The following is a 20147-nucleotide window of genomic DNA, read 5'->3' as shown; positions in this document are numbered from 1 at the left end:
TTCAAAGGGAATCTGGCACTTTTCTCCATTAGCACGAAATCTTGATAAAAACTTAGTGGGTATTTATTAGATTATTAATCTTTCTTTCTTTTCTGAAGGATTAAGCTTGGTTCAGCTTTTGGGACGGATTCAATATCCGTTCAAATCTGGAGATATATTCTAAGTAGACGCCATCGTATGTTTAGTACACAGGCCATGTGGTTGAGTAATTTCAATTTTTCAAAATCAGTATGTGTAATCAATTTTTGACTTATTTAATGTACCCAAATATGTCATTAGTCATTCTTCTTGGATAAAGGAATATAAGCGATCAAGTTTGAAGTATAACAATTAAATTCTAAGAATTCTTACAGTGTACTACCGGTGTACCGTATCTGAAAACCCAATTCTTAAGTGATTCTGGTGATGCACTTTCGGGATAGAGGTCAATAACCTAGTTTTTCACGCAATTTTACCAATATCTTTATTTTATGACACAGCAGTATTTTTTTGATAAAATGTATCAATTTTTTTGGAATTAGACTCAATGTAAAGCTGACGAATCATACTAGGCCTACACATTGATTATCATTAAAAGTCATTTGAGTCATTATTTTAAAAAATGTATGGAAAATAATTTTTTCCATTTTTTTGTAATTTGTTTTTATTTTAATGAATAACACATATATATATTATTTTTTTATGCTTGATTTTTTTCAAACAACTTTTAAAAATTGCCCTAACTATATGGGAGTGGATATCAAAAAGAAATTTTAGAGCTTGTATATGTAAAATACTGATTTTACTCATTTTTTGGTAAAAAAAAAACGGAACGAGCACAAGGATAAAACGGTTTAGACGAATATTGCCGAATAAGCCATCGACTTTAATAAGTTTGTATTGTTATACTTATAAGAAACGCCAAATCTGCGCCATAGTTGAAATGGTCAGAATTTTTAGTTATTTAACCATATTTATAACCTTATTACATGCGTCAGTTCATACATTTACATAGACAAATGTATACAAAATATATAGGCCTATATAATTATTATTTCTATTATTACATTATTTGCGTAAGTCATACAAACAAACAAAACAGATGTTTGTTTATAATTAATAATAATGATATAAAATATCAGTCAGTTTATAGATGGACAAATAATACTATATATTATTTATATTATTATATTATGGAGATACATCATAAAAATGTGTTTACTAATAATAATAATGACGTAAAATGATATTTGTTAGTCAGATATTAATGTCAAAATGATGTCGAGTACTTGTTCGTTATCTCTTCTTGAATCAGTCTATCATCTGTATTTGTATTATCTGAGCCTTTTGGCTGCTTCACAAATTTAAAATGATAGAGCGATAGCAGAACAAGAAGAATCATTACGATTGCAAAGAATACAGACAGACAGACAATGGCAGTGAACTGAGACGACGATTCAGTTACTTCTGGTCGCACTGTTGTTTTCTTTATTTCTGGTCTTCCTGCAGACGCTGAAAATTGAAAATAAAATATAAGAAAAAAATAATAAATATTGTTGTTATTTAATGTAAGTATGTACAATAGGCCTACGCTTGAGACTACGATTTGGTAGTGTTTCTTTATTCAATCTGTGCTCCTCCAGTAACTCTATACCATTGTCAAAATCTTTCGATGATCAAATGAAAAGAACAACTTTTGTTAAGACATCTAGTGATTATGGCCAAATACTACAAACCTGTTGTACATTTTCCATTTTCAACCATAATATCATCAAGCGCCATCAACCCGGTTCGTTCTCTACCGACCATACCTTCAAACACAATCTAAAATGTGGATTAAACATTTGTTGGCAATATATATATTTACATTCAGTAATTTGAATATTTATATTGAATTGTTATGTAAATTTAGTGTAAATATATTATCGTCTACCATTTAAAGATGCTCGGATAAATCGATACAAAAATGTATGACTTTCAGGGAATCTTGTTTTCATTCCGCTCTAACGTATTATTATATTATATTTACATTAGCAAAAACCCAAAATATTAATATTAATTACCGTAAAAGTTTCTGATTGGGGAAATAAGTTAACACTACGTTTACGCCATGTTGCCTGATGTCTTCTTGGTAACGCAAAAACTATGCCTACTTTTCCAGATGATGATTTGGTGTAGATATCAATAATGAAATCACCAGTACTGACATACGAATAGTGTAGACAGTGATGCAAACCAGCCGAGATAGCTGATGATGTTAATACAACACGCTGACCTGTTTGCAATTCTGATGCTTTGGCAAATATGTATGAACTTTGACCTGGAAAATAAAGTAGTAGATTTGTATTATTTATTATGCGTGTGACTTTGTTGTACTCATTCACATAAAATGGTCCACGCCTTTGTGTTTTTTTTGTGTGTATTTTGTTGTGTGTTATTTTTTAAAGAAAATGTCTCGAGTTCTATTGAATTATAATTAGGTAAATTGCATTCTTTAGAGTCAAAGTATTTACAAACTACAAATGACAGTAAAGTGGAGTGGTTATTTTGGGGGTACGAGGTTTTGAAAGAATGGGTAATTCTGATTGCATAAACCACAGTACTAGAAAATAATTAGAAATAAAAATTACTTTGGGATAGAACAACATTCGTATCCTTCGAAATGGTTTGGTTGCCAATTGTCGATGCATTGAAGAAGGTCCAGTCCAATACATTTATACTATCATCAGCACCACTGCCATCTTCATTGGTATTTTCTTCAAATCCACATCTCTTTACACCATTCTCAAAGTCGCAGAAAATTGCGCTAACTGGGGGAGTATCTGGCGGCGGATCACATGACATGATGACAACTTTGACGTCATCAATCGCAATATCTCCTTCGTGTCCATATCCAACTATGCCTTTAAAATGTACCTGTATTAAATATAACGCTAAGTGAATTATACACGTATATTTGAATAAAACTAATTGCTTTAATTCTATAAACATCGACACACATTCATTTGAAAATAGCTACGGTTATCATTTATTCTAACCATTTAGTACATTACATATTTTTGTGTACCATTTTTCTTACTCACCTTCATTGAATGGTTAAGTAACTCCTTATAACCATTCTTAAAGTATCTTTTAACATTCAGTGGAAGAATTGCTTTTTTCCAATTATCACCTTGATCTCCTGTATTTGACCACAGTAACATCTTCTCATTTATTGCAGGTGTTACTCTGTACACCTCCAAACTACCTATTGACTTTCCATGCATATGATACCAAAATTGAAGACATTTGGAGTCAGCAGATGTAGGTAGAAGTGGACTCGATAATTCTGCTGCGTCAAATGGTATCCGTGGATTTGATGTTTCAATATACATATAATTCCCTATTTGAAATGTTATATAACATTACGTAAAAATCATGCTACTGTAAAACATTAACCACACATTCAATCCAAGCAAATAGCAACAACAAGATTACTCATACATGTTGAGATGGCATTGTTAATGCAATTAATGCATATTATGTATATATGAATGTATGTATGCATACAAAATAATAATACGTTACGTTTAAACTCAAATTATATATATATATATATATATATATATACATACTCAGGTTGAAATTTTCAGACCGTTTGGATAGAATGCTCAATACCAAGGTAGAGCATAAATAAAATAACAGCAGAAACTTGGTATGTTATTATATGTCAACCAGAGCTATGCTCACTGAACCGTAAGAACGAGTTAGTCTCTACTTGTAGACATAGGAAAAAATTCTTACTAAATTGCAGATCCAAACAGTTTATCTAAAACAATAGGCTATTGTATACGACTTCCTGATGACTCACTTCTATTAAGCACTATGAGACAACTGTGTCACTTATGTTTTATATTTCACCTGAAGAGTGCGACCAGCTACATGCTGGTCGTACGAAACAAATTTGTAGTGATTATAAAAATGAAGTAACCAAGTTATTTTATTTATATATATATATATATATATATATATATATATATATATATATATATATATATATATATATATATATATATATATATATATATATATATATGTCTACAAGTAGAGACTAACTCGTTCTTACGGTTCAGTGAGCATAGTAACCAAGTTATTTTATTTATATATATATATATATATATATATATATATATATATATATATATATATATATATATACCTTCTTTTTCTTCACTTATGTATGTGTGGTCTTGTGTTGGTCCAGAGTTTATTGTTTTTGTTTTTCCTTTAATTTGCGTCCAATTGAATTTTGCCGTATGCTCATCTTTATATCCACATATGTTTTCACTTTCAAAGTCACAATCAATAGTAGAAGTCCATTTTGGTTCGATAACTGAAATATGTAGTAATGTAAATTGTTTAAAAACAGTAGTTATTGTACACGGCCACTATTTTTGAGAAATGTATTACAAACTGTGTTATACTAAAGTAGGCCTACCTTTAATACATGTTTTGTTCAAAAGGACGACATCGTCAATTGCAATATCAACGTGGTGTTCACTTCCGGATCTTGGTTCAAATACAATCTATCGAGTAATAAAGATGTATAGTCTCTGTAAAAACTGGTAAGATTTCATGTCATTTGATCTTCCTAATCCAGTTCATGGTTCACGTTAGGGGTGTCACGAAAGCTCAGACCACGAAAGCTCAGACCCCCTAAGACCTAAGATCACGAAAGCTAAGACCCAACACCTAAGATTACAAATATTTATCTTTCGCACCTGCCTTGTATTTTAACTCCCAACATTTATTCTGAATACCAAACCTTAGAATTGGCACTTTCATGAAAAAGAATCACATAAAAAGTAACAAATACATTTTTAAATTGATGATTTTACAGACGTTTTTCTCGCACACAAAATGACTAGCCTACACAGTACAGTAGGCCTACCCCCCCCCCCCCCCCCCCATGGGCCATGTTCAATGTTTTTGTTTCTATGGAAAATCAAAAGAGCAAAAATTATATAGAGGGCTGAAAACTCTGTGGAGTCCATCTACAGTGTGGATGGAACAATGTAAAATTAAAATTGTAATGATAATAGTATAATCATGCAAGTACGAAGAAATAAATACTGGCAAATAAATTTTAACTTAAAAGTTTTTCTTTCTGTTTTTATACTTGTACTATTTATTGTTGCTCTTTTGGCGCTCCATAGAAACAAAAACATTGAGCGGGGAGCTCGAGGAGTTACATTACAGTATACAAAGAAACACGCCTGTAAAATCATCAATTTAAAGGATTTATTTATTTGTTATGTGTTTCTCCTTCTGAAAGTACTTATAAGTCCTAATTTTAAAGTGTGGTGTTCAGGATAAAGTTAGTCAACAAATTTGGAGTCAAAATACAAGAAAGGCAGGTGCGTAAGAAAAACATCCTCTGAAGCAACACAATGGAGTAAATATATACCAACAAACAACCCGTCAAGTTTGTTTGTTGTAAAGAAAAAATATACATTTACTCAACGGGCAAAAATAATCTATGTTTTGCGGTAGTATTAAATTATATTTATGGTAATAAATGAAACCTACTGTGTTTAAAATTATGTATGGATAAACAAGTATTGTTTTTAAGCTGTAGTATATCTTAGTATTTGTAATCTTAGGTGTTGGGTCTTAGCTTTCGTGATCTTAGGTCTTAGGGGGTCTGAGCTTTCGTGGTCTGAGCTTTCGTGACACCCTTCAAGTTAGGCTTACCTCAAGAAGTAGACAACGGTAATAATTACACGCTGTAGCTACTACACTTTAAGCCAACCAATATGCCTACCTAGGCCTATATCAATGTCGGCACATCACAGGGTTTACTAGTAAGTTGTGTTGTCTCAGATTCAGGGCTACTACATAATAAAATGCTACTTTGAGGTCATAAAACATTAGCGTACAGTAGATCAATCGCGGCAGAACATTGGCAACATTAATGTTATTTAAACCCAAAGGGTACTACAATTTACAAACAATTTGTATTTAATCGTGTACATTTATTAATAATCTTGTAATATTTCTGGTAGATTTTTTATTTGAATTCAGAAAAGTTATAATTAAATTTGTCGTACAGTATAAATTGTTGTTCGTTGCCATAGCAGCTAGCGCTAAAAATATAAAATATTAATTATGTCACCAAGATAAAAGTGCGCAAACGCGCAGCATAGCCAACAAGGTTAAATGTTGTTGATCATGTGCAGTAACAATATATTAGGCACACGAGCGTTTCGTTGTTAAACGACGGTTAATTAAACTGTGTTTATTTTGTAACATTGTGGGCGGTCCGCGCTCTGTCGGTTAGAGTCATGGAAGCTTTAATCTCAAACTGATGCATATCATTCTATTCTTTAATCATGCCGCGCCCAGACGTTGTTTCAGCTCAAATGTATACGTATGAAACGCCATATGTGCCAAAATAGTTATTTTTTTAGTAATATTAGGTCAAAACATCGTCTGGAACCCAGACTAGGTTCAAGTCTTTGAAGCTCTCAAACAAATATTGTCTACTATCTACCAGAAACAGCGCAAAATGCAATGCAAGGGGACACTGATCTCGCCTTGTAAGGATAGGGACTCGTTACATTCCTTGTCTGACTATACTGATTAGGCCCAGTCTATTTGTTTCGTCTACTCTTGTTACATGCCTTTTTTTTATTGTACCTTATCTTACCGAGTAGTTTCCTTTAGTGTATCCAATATCAACTTGAACACGATTCCATCGGTTGCCTTTCTTGCCTATTGAATGCCAGATGGGATCAACGGGAAAGTGCTTAATTGATGCATCATCGATATAAACATTCAAACTCGATATTACATTTGAATTCATATAATAATAAAACTGTAAGCAGCGTTTATTAGTAGTCATCTCTACTACTGGTGTACGAAGAAAATTTCTTTCTGTCGGTGGTTGAGTATGTCGAAATGAGATGAAATAGTAATGACCTGAGAAAATCAATACAAAAAAATGTCATCAGTTATTGGTTCCATATCATAAATTTGAAAATGATTAATAACTCCTAAATACACAGGATATGCAAGAAAAACATGACTCACCCGATGGCGTTCCATACGTATTATCAATATTTGGTAACTTTGTATGTTTGTAAGTTTCTTTATTTGACAGTTGCCATCCATTAGCTAGTGATATATTGGTCGAAAGGTCACAGTCTTTTTCAAAATTACAGTCAATTTTGTCTACGATTTCGGGTACTGATGATATAAAAAGTAATATAAAATAAAGTAAAATCAAAGGTAATAACACAACTCTATTTTGGAATTATCAGGCAACATGACAACCACGAACTAATAATACATAAGTGGGTACTCATTTGAGCATTAAATGGTATCATATTACAGTACGTACCTGGACAGTGTCCTTTACCGATCGAGATGTCATCGATTGCCACAAATCCATTTCTTTTGTGGCCTATCTTGGCTTCAAACATAATCTACAAAATATAATTAAAACTATAAAACTATATGATTTAACCAGTAGACGTGCATTTATACGACTAACTTTAAAAATGTATACTTACCGCAAACTGTTCATCTTCCTTCAATGGTTCCCACTCTAGTGAGTGTTTTGCCCAAGATGGTGCCATTTGTCTCGTCAGAGAAGTCAATAAGCTTTGATTTGATGAACGAATGTTCAAACTAAAATCTTGTTTAATGATATAATAAAATTGTAGACAATACCGTTCGCCGTACTCAAAGTTAGGAGATACAATCGCTACATGTTTGTTTTCTTGTTCAATGTCAGCATATAAAAAAGAATTGACACCTAATGAAGACAAAATGTAATACATGTTGTAGAAGTATACAAGTAGAAGTAATACATAGAGTATTTTCATTATAAATAAAACACTCACGATTTTACTGACGGCTGTCCTATGTATTAGTGTACTTATCACATTTTATATATGTTAAGAACCTGTTCTGAGTTTTCCTATTTTATATACATTTTTTGCTATTACTCTAGTAACTAGATCGAGACCCAGGGCATGTATGTATCTCCGTAACTATTGGTCGTAGACACTTGGATGTGGTCTTAAATTGTTCGAAATATACGTTGTGTTATTTGTTGCACATTTTGATTAGGTCAATATGAAGTCAAACTCTCTAGACCTCAAAGTGTATACAAAAGTTACAAGAGTATTATGGTCACTGTACTGATTATGGAGAAGATTAAAACTATCTAAAATTCCAATATTACATGTTTTCCGACAAATATTCATATTGTACTACCTTTAGAAATACCGATTGATGTCGTACTGCCTATGTGCCATGATGCATACTGATGTTTCCATGGATACCAGGTATGATTTGGGAGATAATCGTTGTAGTTACATTTGTTTGGGTGGCTATTGAATTGGCAATGTGAATGTGTAATGGCAGGTTTCGGTACATTACATACATTATCAACAAGTGTAATATCATCAAGAGCAACATCTCCTTCATGTCCACCAGCAATAAACGCTACAAACTGGATCTGAAGTCAGATAATGTAAAAGAATCAGGTTAGTTCCATCATGATATAAATTGGGGAAATGATAACATGATTATACCGTACATGAACGCTCTCAACATATTGGGAAAAACCTGCTTGTAAAAACTCAGCGAGTAGTCATTGGTGAATAGTAAACAATATTACACAGTTTGTGATACATATTTACATTAAGCTCTGTCAAAATTATCAAACTAGTTTGCCAAGAAAAGTGTGCCAAATATGATAGTGATATGACATCAAGTTTATAGTGTAGACAGAGCTTTATACATCTATATATAAATTTACGTAAGGGCAAAATTCGGTAAATCGCGCCTTAATTTTAGAATTTTTACTCGATGGTATGTAAAGTTGGTTCGTACTTTCGGTACTTATTTTAACCACCTGATGTAACCCTGTTTACTAATTAAATTAAGTTAGATAATTAGTTATTGACGATTAAAACGAATTTAGGTTCAACGATTTGCCCCAGATAGGGGTGTTTTCCGATTGTGGTATACACTGTCTAATGGATGTCCATCTTGAAAAATACCCGCCACAAAAATGCGAGGAGGCTTCGCATTTTCCTATCTCCTCCTACGATAATTGTTTTTAATAGCTGAAAACCGGTTGAACAGCTCGAGTACAGTATCATAATGTTGAAGACAGGCCCATTTTCTTAAAAAAATACTATTTTGATAGATTTAATATACGTTTATACAAATGTATTGATTTGCGATGAATGGAACATTCCAATCTCTGTGTCGTTCCACAAGCGTCTATTCCCTCAGGCGTCGTAAAGGAAAGTACTGTATACTCATAACAGAAATTCGATTCATTTTTTTTTCAATCTGTGCTGCAGAGGTTGGATATAATTTTTTTTAAACGGATAATGAGCTAGCGTTTTCAGTCGCCGTAATTTAATATTTATTACCGATTAAATCGAATTTATGATTTGCCCCGAATAGAGGTGGTTTTCACAAATTGTTTAACATTATATAAAAACATACGTCGTAGTGTATCATTACATGTACTGTACTATTTCAATAGACTACGACGGTGATAGTTTCAACAAAGTATTACATCGCAATGTTTTACTGTGTTTAGTGGTATATTATTTGTAAAACATGTTAATTAATATTTCGTTACAAAATAAAGAATATATTTAAAAATTGTTCCTCTTTGCACCCATCCTCTTCCCCATCTCTCAACCATAATGTTACATACAAAACACAAATTAAGTTTGTTTAAATTTGACTTAAACAATTGGTCTCATTTTGTGACAACTTTCTCTTTCGGAAGTAAGTCCCAGTGTGCTAATATTAGTTGAGTACATAAATCACAGTGTCTATTTAATCGTTCCTGTAAACGACATATATTATTGTCCTGCATTATTGTACATTTGAAATCGCCAGTTTTTTAACGCTGAAATTACTGTGTATTCGAGAACCATCTGAGGGCACGACCTAGATGGTACGCGAGCGTACCATCTAGTGTTAGTAATTACGCAATAGCAGTGAAATTAATAATATTAGTTTTAATATTAGTATGGCGACAATTAACATTCCGTTAGATATCATTTATCGCATAAACTTTATGAATCACAGGCTATAATCCATAACTTAATTCAAATTTACATTGTAATGAATTACCATTCCTTAACATGAACATTCTAGAATAAGATATTTTGATTTAAGAAACCATGTATAATTAATATAAGAACAATCAGCAACATTCCATAAGTGATATTAATAGAAACTGTAATGTAATAGAATAAGAAGTATAAGGAATGATCTAGAAGGTTATGAACATATTGTATATAAGGGGAAGTATGACAATTGTAAGGAGAGAGAAGGATTTTGGATTGAAGTATTTATTTTGAAGAAGGTTGGATATTCGATTGTAAAAGTTATCGTGAAGCTGTTGTTTAAAGTGCTTACTGGATTGTTGAAAGTTGAAGTTGATTAGAATTAAAGCTTTGTTTTTTAGTTATTTTACAACTTTGTGGATTTTGTGTTTATATTTTTATGTCACAAGGGAGTTCCTAAAGTATTTTCAACCGCTCGGAAACATACGTAAGAAGAGTTCGTGACAACATATAAAAATGAGTGCTAATTATACCTGCACGTGTTCATCGTACATAGTTCTCTCGTTATCAAGATCAATAGTGCCGAGTGTCCATCCTGAGGTACTAGATCTTTCACTCCATAGATCTTCTCGTCTAAAATACCCCCAAGTCTGCCCTTGTATTTGAATTCTCAAATCACCGGTGTGCTCTCCTTGCATGTGATACCAAAACCGAAAGCACATTGGTCCATTGGAATGTCTGAACATTGGTGTTCTGATATAAAAGAATACACCTTCTCTTTCTCGTTCCGATGCTTCAACGTATATATAGTGTCCTTTAACCAAATAAAATATTAATTTAAAATATTTTCTTTACTTTAACAACAAAGTAATTGTGAATTAGCATTATATTAATACTGTATATATATAATTAAATGATTTAGAATAGAACATTATATTATAAAAATATAAAAATTGTATAAAGGCTTCAGAAAATATAATACAATGCAAGCTGAAGAATTGAAAAAATATTATTATCTCGATTTACAACTAAACAAAACCTAATCTCTAACCGCGATAACAGCACACTTAGATGAAAAGATAGTATAGTAATATAATAATAATAATAATCTATATATAAATTTACGTAAGGGCTAAATTCGGTAAATCGCGCGTTATTTCTAGAACGTTTACTCGATGGTATATAAAGTTGGTTCGTACTTTCGGTACTGATTTTAACCACCTGATGTAACCCTGTTTACTAATTAAATTGAGTCAGATAATTAGCTATTGACAATTAAAACGAATTTAGGTTCAACGATTTGCCCCAAAATAGGGGTGTTTTCCGATCGTGGTATACACTGTCTAATGCATGTCCATCGTGAAAAATACCCGCATACAATAATACGAGGATGCTTCGCATTTTCCTATCTCCTCCTACGATAACTGTTTTTAATGGCTGAAAACCGGTTATACAGCTCGAGTACAGCATCATAATGTTGAAGATAGGCAAATTTTCTTTAAAAAATACTATTTTGATAGATTTAATATACGTTTATACAAATGTATTGATTTGCAATGAATGGAACATTACAATCTCTCAGACTCCCAGTCAGTTTGTAGGTAGATTTATGAACCCTTGGTTTAACACAAGTAGGTAAATTTATGGGCCCTTTGAGAATAAAACTTATATAATAGTGTTGCAATACTTTGACAATATTGTAAATACAGTACGTATTAACCATTTTTGGTCGCCATTTGAATCGAAATTGTTACTGTTAGATAAACAAAATATACAAAGAACATTTATTACTGTAACCGTGGGTAGATTACTGACAGCTGCTTCTCAACGTTTGTATTAATAATTATGAAAAATCTAAACGTCGTAGTGGTGTATCGTTACATGTACTATTTCAATCGACTATAACAGGGACAGTTTTAAAAAAGTATTATAAATCGTAAATGTTTTACTGTGTTTAGTGGTATATTGATAGGCCTATAAAACATTTAAAACAATATTTCGTTACTGAGTGGCTAGAGAATATATTTAAAAATTGTTCTTCCCCTCTTCTTCCCCATCCCTCAACTCTACTGCTATATACAAAACATAAATTGGGTTTGTTTAAATGAGTTCAAATAAAAAAATTGGACTCATTTTTAAGATAAGGCCTAATTCCTAGGGTGCTAATTTTACATAAATCATCGTGTCTAATTATTCATTTCTGTAAACGACAATGTACTATAGTCCTGCGGTACGTACATGTTTTATATTGAAATGAATGTGTATTCGAGAACCATCTAGTAATAATAATAATAGTAACATTACAATAATTTATGTGCGTTGTATGGCAGTAATGTAAATCAATGGCGGTGGCAAAGAAGGAGTTTACTCCCATATTAGGTGTTTTACGTGTGTACTAACCAATTTATTTCTGCGAACCAAGCAATGGCATTGTCTTCAAATTCAAAACCAGCTGGAAATTCAACTATGTTGGGTATTACTGTGACTCGGCAAACTAAGCAGGTGGTAGAGAGACATTCATTCAAAGGAGTTAGCCCCCACGAGGCCTACAGAGCCATAATCGGTATGCCTAACTATGTGTTGTCTTACCCTCTCTTGTATTTAAAGTATGATCGTTATCTGGCCCAGTACCAAGTGAGGGTGTTGGGCCTTGGAACCGTATCCACTCCTTTCTGGTTCCTGGTTGGCTGTATCCACACATTTTTTCGGCTTCGAAATCACAATCAATTGTTGATATAAATGGTTCAGGTTTAACTACATACAACCATACAAATAATAAATAATTCCATTAGCAAAGATGTACGCACAATCTTTAAAATAAAATAAAGTAAAGCTTTCTAAATGCGTTTTTTATATATGCCTAATATTTTATTGATTTTAAGTGACTTCGTAATGTTGTTACTAAGAAAATAATATGGTTATTATTATAAAACCATATAATAAAAATAAAACATTTAAATAATGATAGATTGAAATCATTTGAAAATAATTACTCATGGTATAGTATTCAGAATATCAAGATATTTGAAGATAAGAATTTGCTAAAATACCTGCAGAACATTCCTGATTGTAGAACGTTACATCATCAATACCAAATTTAAACATTGTCTCAACTACTAATTCGAAAATCACCTGTAAAATACAATAACTATTCTAACGTCTGCTTAAACTTTCAGTTATCTAATTAAGACTATTAGTCGTGGAGCCAGAAAGGGTTTCCTACACCTTTTAGCAAACTATGTTAACAGCAACTACTGGTCAGAAAGTAATAATTGTAGTCTCAAATAACTCGCAAAGTAGGCCTATATGTTTATATTTGTTCTAATGTAATAAAAATCATAAAACTGTCAATAAACCACTAATTTTGACCTTTGACATATAGCAGGCACAACCATTTTTTGCTTGGAGCACACTTTTCATATCTGAAATATACACATAGGTCGCGCCGATTTAAATGGTAGGGCGGTTAAGTAAGGGGTCTTCTGCACCACCTCAGTCCCATCATGGTTGGGGCTGAGGTAAGAAAATAGAAACATGGATCTTTAGTTAGTACAATCGTATCAAAGTTCTCAATTCTTCAACACTACTGTTATTGATTTGTACTGTATAGGGCCTACCTTTTAATTTATGGAGAGAGAAAGTCACGTTTCTTTCTTGTTTGTGTTTAAAATTATAAGTAACCCGTTAATAGTATGACTATGTTATAATAATCCTAATATAGACATTATTTTTTATTTTAATCGTCCTCCTTTTGTGTGTGTGTGTGTGTGTGTGTCGGGATGTATCATACTCACGGTGAAATTGCCATTTGTTTGCGGCAAATCTATCTGTATTTGTTTCCATTGCTTTACGCCTGTGTTTCCACGAGTATACACTTTCGAAAATGGATCAACTGATAACGCTTCTTCACCAATGGCCTGATCCATAATGTGGATGTGTAAGGGCCCTTCCGGACATATATCTCCAAGACAACGGTAATTGAATTTCAAACAGTTTGAAACGCTATTGCTGTAAATGTATGGCGTCCGATAAGCCCAACCAGACTTTTCATACTTTATTCCTAAATAATGTCCTATACAACAAAATATAGGTACATAACAATATAACACGTGTTACCTTCATGTTTGTGTAAACATCATCACCATTAGTAACAGAAGATCACCATTAATGTGATAATAACGATCACCATCCCAACTGCGTTATTATTTCATCATCATCGCAATTATCATCATTTTAATCATCATCATCATTGTAATCATCATCATCCTCATAATATTCTTCATCGTCATACTTTCAAATGTTTTATATTGTGCCAAAGGTTATGTCACTGACAGATTGCATCTTACCAAAGAACTTATAACACAAGAATCTCCTGTTCGTCCGAAGCGCGTAACAATTTCGAAAGGCATTGTGGGATAGAATAGAGCTATGGGTGGCGCCATTGTGAGCCATGGAGTAGGGCGCCCGCATCAAATTAGAAAGTCAAAATCATAGAGGGGATCTGCTAATGCTCTAGAGGGGATAGAGTAATTGACTGAGGAGTAGGGCGCCCGCATCAAATTAGAAAGTCAAAATCATAGAGGGGATCCGCTAATACTCTAGGGGGGGGGGGGTAGAGTAATTGACTTCCTAGTTTGGAGGGGGCGCTGCTCCATGCTGTGAAATGGCGTCGCCCAGTTTGACCTTTTAACAGGAGATTCTTGTGTTATAAGTTCTTTGATCTTACCATTTTCTCCAACGGTATGGTCATACCCTTGTTTTATTCCCCAACTTGTCTCTTTCTCATCATAGGGACCATAGCCACAATCATTGTCCTCAAATGTGCAACCTGCGTCTTCTATATTTTTCACTTGCCACGGAACTTCGGATTGTTTCTTTGGAGTTGGTGTCGTATGTTCTGTTTTCAATCAAATATGACATTATACATTGGTTATAATTTATGTTGCTAGAACACATGTCTAGGTTGGAGCTATAACAGATATAAGAGAATTCATTCTACTTATAATTATATAATTGTTTTATTAAAGAGTTATCCGATTCTCAAAGGTAGTATGTCTAGAGACAATAAACTTGCGGAGCTATTTATATTCTCTAGATGAAAAGATGCCCAGAAATGTAATTGTTAGAAGTAAAAAGCACCTATATTATTGATAATGCTTCAGGCAGCTGTATTGCCGATACTATTTGATAATGTATAGTATATAGAAAGAGGTTACACTCAGGAAACAAGAAACTGCAGATTATTTTGTCTCTAGATATCGTAGGAGTATCGGGTGCATTAATAAAGCAGTTAAAACTCATTTAATATTCTATATTATGCATTATTGTCTAGTATATATTATTATTCTATTATGCATTTACATTTCTGGAAACATAAACACGCATAATAAAATAACTAGGAAGGTGAGCGGTACCTCAATGAACTCAAATTAATGAAAGACTTCCGATAGTGAGTTAAGATATATCTAGTAAATCGCTGTGATTTATTTTAAGTTTATCAAAGAATTCAGAGATTCTATCACTGCATGATCTGGAAATAATTTTTTAGACTTATAAACAATAAACTTACCACAAACTCCATTAAAAATGTCAACGTCATCAATACAGAATGCACCTTGACTCGCATATTCCCCACGAATTGCTTCAAAGATCAATCGAAATGTATCATCAGTGTTTGTTATTTGAAAACTACCTTCGCGCCACAACGCTGGTAGATAATTGGAGTCGCCCGGGAAGTTCCACATGATATCTGTTTGGTTACTTTGCTGTAAAAGCACAAACATTTCACCTCTTGAACGAAATATGTAGTACCAAAAAAACACACAGTAGTCGTCTGCAGTTTTGTTGTGAATTGGTGATACAACTATAGCTCTCTGACCTGTATAGCGTGGAGTAGTATCTGGGTCTACACACAAATAATGTCCTATGTTTAAAAAAAAAATCATTTGTAAACATAATTAAGAAGGTAAGATAATGCTGTCTCTATGCATCCTCTTTTAACATTTTTGTTGTCGATATTGACGTACCATAGTCAAATCCAAGTGTATGGTCTTCATCTGGTCCATCTCCATACGCCCCTTTTTCTGCCTGCTGTCGTATCCACTCAACATCAACAGTAGGATCTGTTTTGTATCCACAGCTGTTGTATTCAAAGGTGCAGGATATGTTAGGTTTTTCAGAATCTGAAATACGATCATGTTTAACAGTCACTTTCTAATACAGTACTACTATTACTAGATGGAAACGAATATTTTAGCTAAACTGATTTTATACAAAATTTTCTTACATATTCCCAAACATCTCCCATCTGTCAGGACAATATCATCAATTGATATTGAGCTATCGGTGGGTTGCTTAGCTTCAATAATAGCCTTGAAGAACAAACAGACAACACTATCATTTATTAAATTGTTATTTATATATGTATATTGTTTATACTTGTTTATTTAGAGAGATTATACCTAATTACAAACATTACAAATTCGTATTAGTATTACCTTATTGTTTATACTACTTGTTAGATCCAACTCAATAGGTCGCCAATCATTTCCAAAATCACCCGTAACCTTCCAAATTGGCTCATCATAGATGTTGCTGTCATTTTGTTGATATATACGAAGGGAACCGTCATCATAACGGGTTTGATCGAACATATTATACCAGAAAGTCAAGCATTTTGGCCCACTGTCAAATACTTCTATTAGAAGCCGTGCAGTTCCACGGCCATGGACAGACATAAAGAAACCTATAGAAACAACAGAAACATGTAGGCCATTTATTTTGTGTGAAAACACATAGTAATTGTGATAAATAGCCTATTTGCAGTTTTCCCAATTTGGAATTGTCACATTCAAGTACAACGTGGTATATTAGATATTATATAAAACCTATATAAATTCCTGTCATTTGATTGGACGAATGTGGGTCACATGGCGTGCAATAGTACGCACTATTCAACGATCGTTAAATAGTACTTTTTGAAACATTTTTGTTTGTTATTTAGATGTTATATAAAACAAATAATGAATGTTTTGTATTCGTGCAATGGTACAAATAATGGCACTTGGTGAATGATGAAAGGTTATATCAACTCGGCTTTGCCTCGTTGATATAACCTTTCATCATTCACCTCGTGCCATTATTTGTACCATTGCACTCATAAACATTCATTATTTGTATACTAGTAAGTTAGGATAGTCTTTGGTATGATTTAATCCAAGTAGTTTATATTATCAATACGTTTGGATCTTACAGACATTGCATATTTAAACTGTCACCGTTTTTTTTTAATGGAATATTTCTACATACACTAGCCAAAATACGTATCTTGAGAAACATACACACACAACCTTAAATCATCTAGGTATACAATTATGCATTATTTTATATATAGTAATATACTGGTGTTTTTTTTTCAAGAAGGTGCGTTCTTACCTGAATTATTACCGTAAGTATGATCAACAAAACCTGCAGAAGCCCCTGACCATCTTATCCAACGGGCAGTCGTCCCGTGGTCTTTCTGTATGGTGCACGTGTCTTCCTCAAAGCTGCATTCTATATCTGTGGAACAATGTACACTTGATCTACTCACTAAAGCAGAAATTATCAACAGAAGAAATATATGTATGGTCATCTTTGACTTCTTTTATTATGTACAGGCATAGTACATCAGCATGGTTATTTATCTGTTGTCGGTATTATTAAAATAGTGTATATTATAATACCGTGGGGCCGGTAGTATCATGTTTTCTTGGAATATAATTTAGGAATCTTTTCAAGAAAATGTGATAGTGACAATAAAAATACATCTGGGAATATTTCCGCATTTTAATAACTTCTTGTGGTTGCAGCAGCTGATATCTTTTTTAAATCCACAATGCGCTAACATCCTTATTACTATCTTTGTTTCTTTTACTGTAGGCCTAGGTTATTGACCAACCTGCTAAAAAGGGTCAATTTTTGTCGGCTACACAGTAAATAATAATTTTCAATCACTTTTATTATTATTTTTAATTAGGTCGATCATTATACTGGGTATACTTTAGATTCTTGAGAAAATGCTTCCTTTCTTTCACCTCAGTGTTTGTTGTTTTTTTTTTATTAAAATCGTTAAAGTTAACTTGTTCTTTCTTGGTTATGTGTAAAGCGAGTCAAATTGCCGAGCGGTTAAGGCAGGGGCGCCGTTTACCGTACCTAAAGATCCAACAATAACGGCGTGGGTTCAAGGCCGCAACGCTCCTAGTTCTGGTGATGGTGGTCTTTTGCAGATAAAGATTATATTTATTTATTTATTTCAAAAGAAAACAAAACATAAAACAGATAAAATACTGTGTAAAAATTATATTAGAGATAGATTATAAATATAGATGCTTATATAATAAAAAAAAAGGATTATTGTACATTAGAGATTGATTTATAAAAATAGATACTTGTATTTAAAAATTAGATTAAAAATAGACTTTGAAGTCGAAAAAAATCTAGAGCAATATTAAACATCTATAAAATTGTTTTAAACTGGCTTTAAACTTATGGAAAGGCTCTTCAATGAGATAATAACGGATCCCCACATCGAGTACAGAAAAGGCCTTTGGAAAACGAATAACTCCGGAATATTTGCAAGCATCATCAGTCCTATCGATACCGTGATGAAACGTAAGGACGTCTTGATGCCTATTGTTAATAACAAAAGATTCAATAAAATTGCTCATAAACCGTACAGTAGGTCCAGTGAACACAGTTTACATGTGTACAGTTTAATGAACCCAGTTCATCATTCGGGACGAGTAGGTCATTATAAGAATCAATGGATCGATATCTCTATCTTTAAGGGCCTAGTCATAGGTCTCTGAACATCATTGAGCAACGAATTTTGTTAATTATTATTTTATATGCGAAACATAATATATGGTATTTCTGTTCGTAACCTCGACTGTCATACATAACTAAATGCTGCACATTTTTGGAACTGGTGATAATGCTAAGACTGGGCACATACTTGACAGACAATGGTTATAGTATTTCAAGAAAACATCTACCCTTATCCAAGAAAAACTGTGTTTTGCGATTAAGGATACTTCTAGATGTACTGTATGTTAAAAGTGGGATGTTATAAATGAATACTAAAACTTTCACCCGATTTTACAGATTGCTTCGTGTACTACCATTTTTTTTCTTTATTATAAAAAAATACAAATTTGGCACTTAGTCAATAGTTCTATAGAATTACAACAAAGATCCTTTGACCCAAAAGCTGTGAGACGGTTTGCGGTAATTCTTGAAAGGCTCAGCGGATAATACTTGAAATTATATACATTATAAATCGACATTATATTATTTCCTGTACTGGAATGCATATGGGAACTGAACTCATTTTGAAAGAATGTATGTATATGCGTCATATGGCCTTGCAATGTAGGCCATTATAAAGCTTCTTTGAAATATTATAGCCTAACTAAAGGAAGAAGACTCTGGAGTTTCAAAATAGTTAGCTCCAAACATTTACAACGAAAAATGGTATTAGTGTAATCTATAGTACAATTTAAGGTGCGCGTTTTAAATAAAAATGAGGCATTTGTGGCGCATGATGAGGCAGTAAGAAAGAAGGAGTAAAATTCTAATTATGTGTGTAAAATAGTTTCATTTGTTTTCAATTTAGTAATGAGATATATAGAGTTCATGAATTGTAAACCAGTAAAATAACTAAACTCCAAACAACTGGTCTCATAGATTACACATAAAACCATCCAATCGGTATAGTAATGATGTTAATTATGATTTACTACTAGTAATGCTATATAGATTAGAACACTTTTGTTACACATTGAGGAACCGTCAATTGAGTCATCGGTTACCGAAACAGTCTCTGAAGTGGAAACCAAAAGCACAGTTTGTCAATTAAAAGTGACAATAGATGTGCTTTTAGAAATGGTATCAAAATATTATAACAGCATATTGTTTAGTTGAGAAGAATTAAAACGATAATTAAACAGACTTTAACAATCACGTTATTTTTATATCCGGCATAGTAACACTACAGTAATAAATATATATTGTCCCCCTGAAAAAATTATTCTTAACAAA

The 20147-nt window shown here is 32.7% G+C and overlaps 1 protein-coding gene across 1 annotated transcript; it reads right to left on the bottom strand.

Annotated features, from left to right (window-relative positions):
* Nucleotides 1-687: 687 nt before the first annotated feature.
* On the bottom strand, nucleotides 688-17745 carry LOC140062934 (MAM and LDL-receptor class A domain-containing protein 1-like). The gene is made up of 22 exons (XM_072109325.1): nucleotides 17502-17745; nucleotides 16565-16812; nucleotides 16354-16438; nucleotides 16094-16249; nucleotides 15637-15990; nucleotides 14794-14964; nucleotides 13862-14139; nucleotides 13118-13199; nucleotides 12657-12821; nucleotides 10601-10881; nucleotides 8242-8485; nucleotides 7533-7777; nucleotides 7361-7445; nucleotides 7051-7206; nucleotides 6668-6939; nucleotides 4457-4544; nucleotides 4178-4351; nucleotides 3063-3361; nucleotides 2610-2895; nucleotides 2043-2299; nucleotides 1716-1803; nucleotides 688-1491 (listed from the first exon to the last, which is right to left on the bottom strand). Exons 1-22 carry the CDS (start codon nucleotides 17698-17700, stop codon nucleotides 1250-1252), a joined length of 4455 nt encoding a protein of 1484 aa, XP_071965426.1. The 5' UTR covers nucleotides 17701-17745; the 3' UTR covers nucleotides 688-1249.
* Between the last annotated feature and the right edge of the window lie 2402 nt (nucleotides 17746-20147).

Source organism: Antedon mediterranea, chromosome 11 (genome assembly GCF_964355755.1).
Source record: "Antedon mediterranea chromosome 11, ecAntMedi1.1, whole genome shotgun sequence".
NCBI lineage: Eukaryota > Metazoa > Echinodermata > Crinoidea > Comatulida > Antedonidae > Antedon > Antedon mediterranea.
This window is presented reverse-complemented; position numbering and strand designations above follow the sequence as displayed.

Excerpts from the sequence above, each read along its gene's own strand:
- LOC140062934 (XM_072109325.1), bottom strand. The coding sequence starts at position 17,700 with ATGACCATACATATATTTCTTCTGTTGATAATTTCTGCTTTAGTGAGT. Across the intron at positions 15,991-16,093 it reads TACACTTGGATTTGACTATG|GACATTATTTGTGTGTAGAC; the intron begins GTACGTCAATAT and ends TTTTAAACATAG. Across the intron at positions 7,207-7,360 it reads CGGTAAAGGACACTGTCCAG|TACCCGAAATCGTAGACAAA; the intron begins GTACGTACTGTA and ends TTATATCATCAG.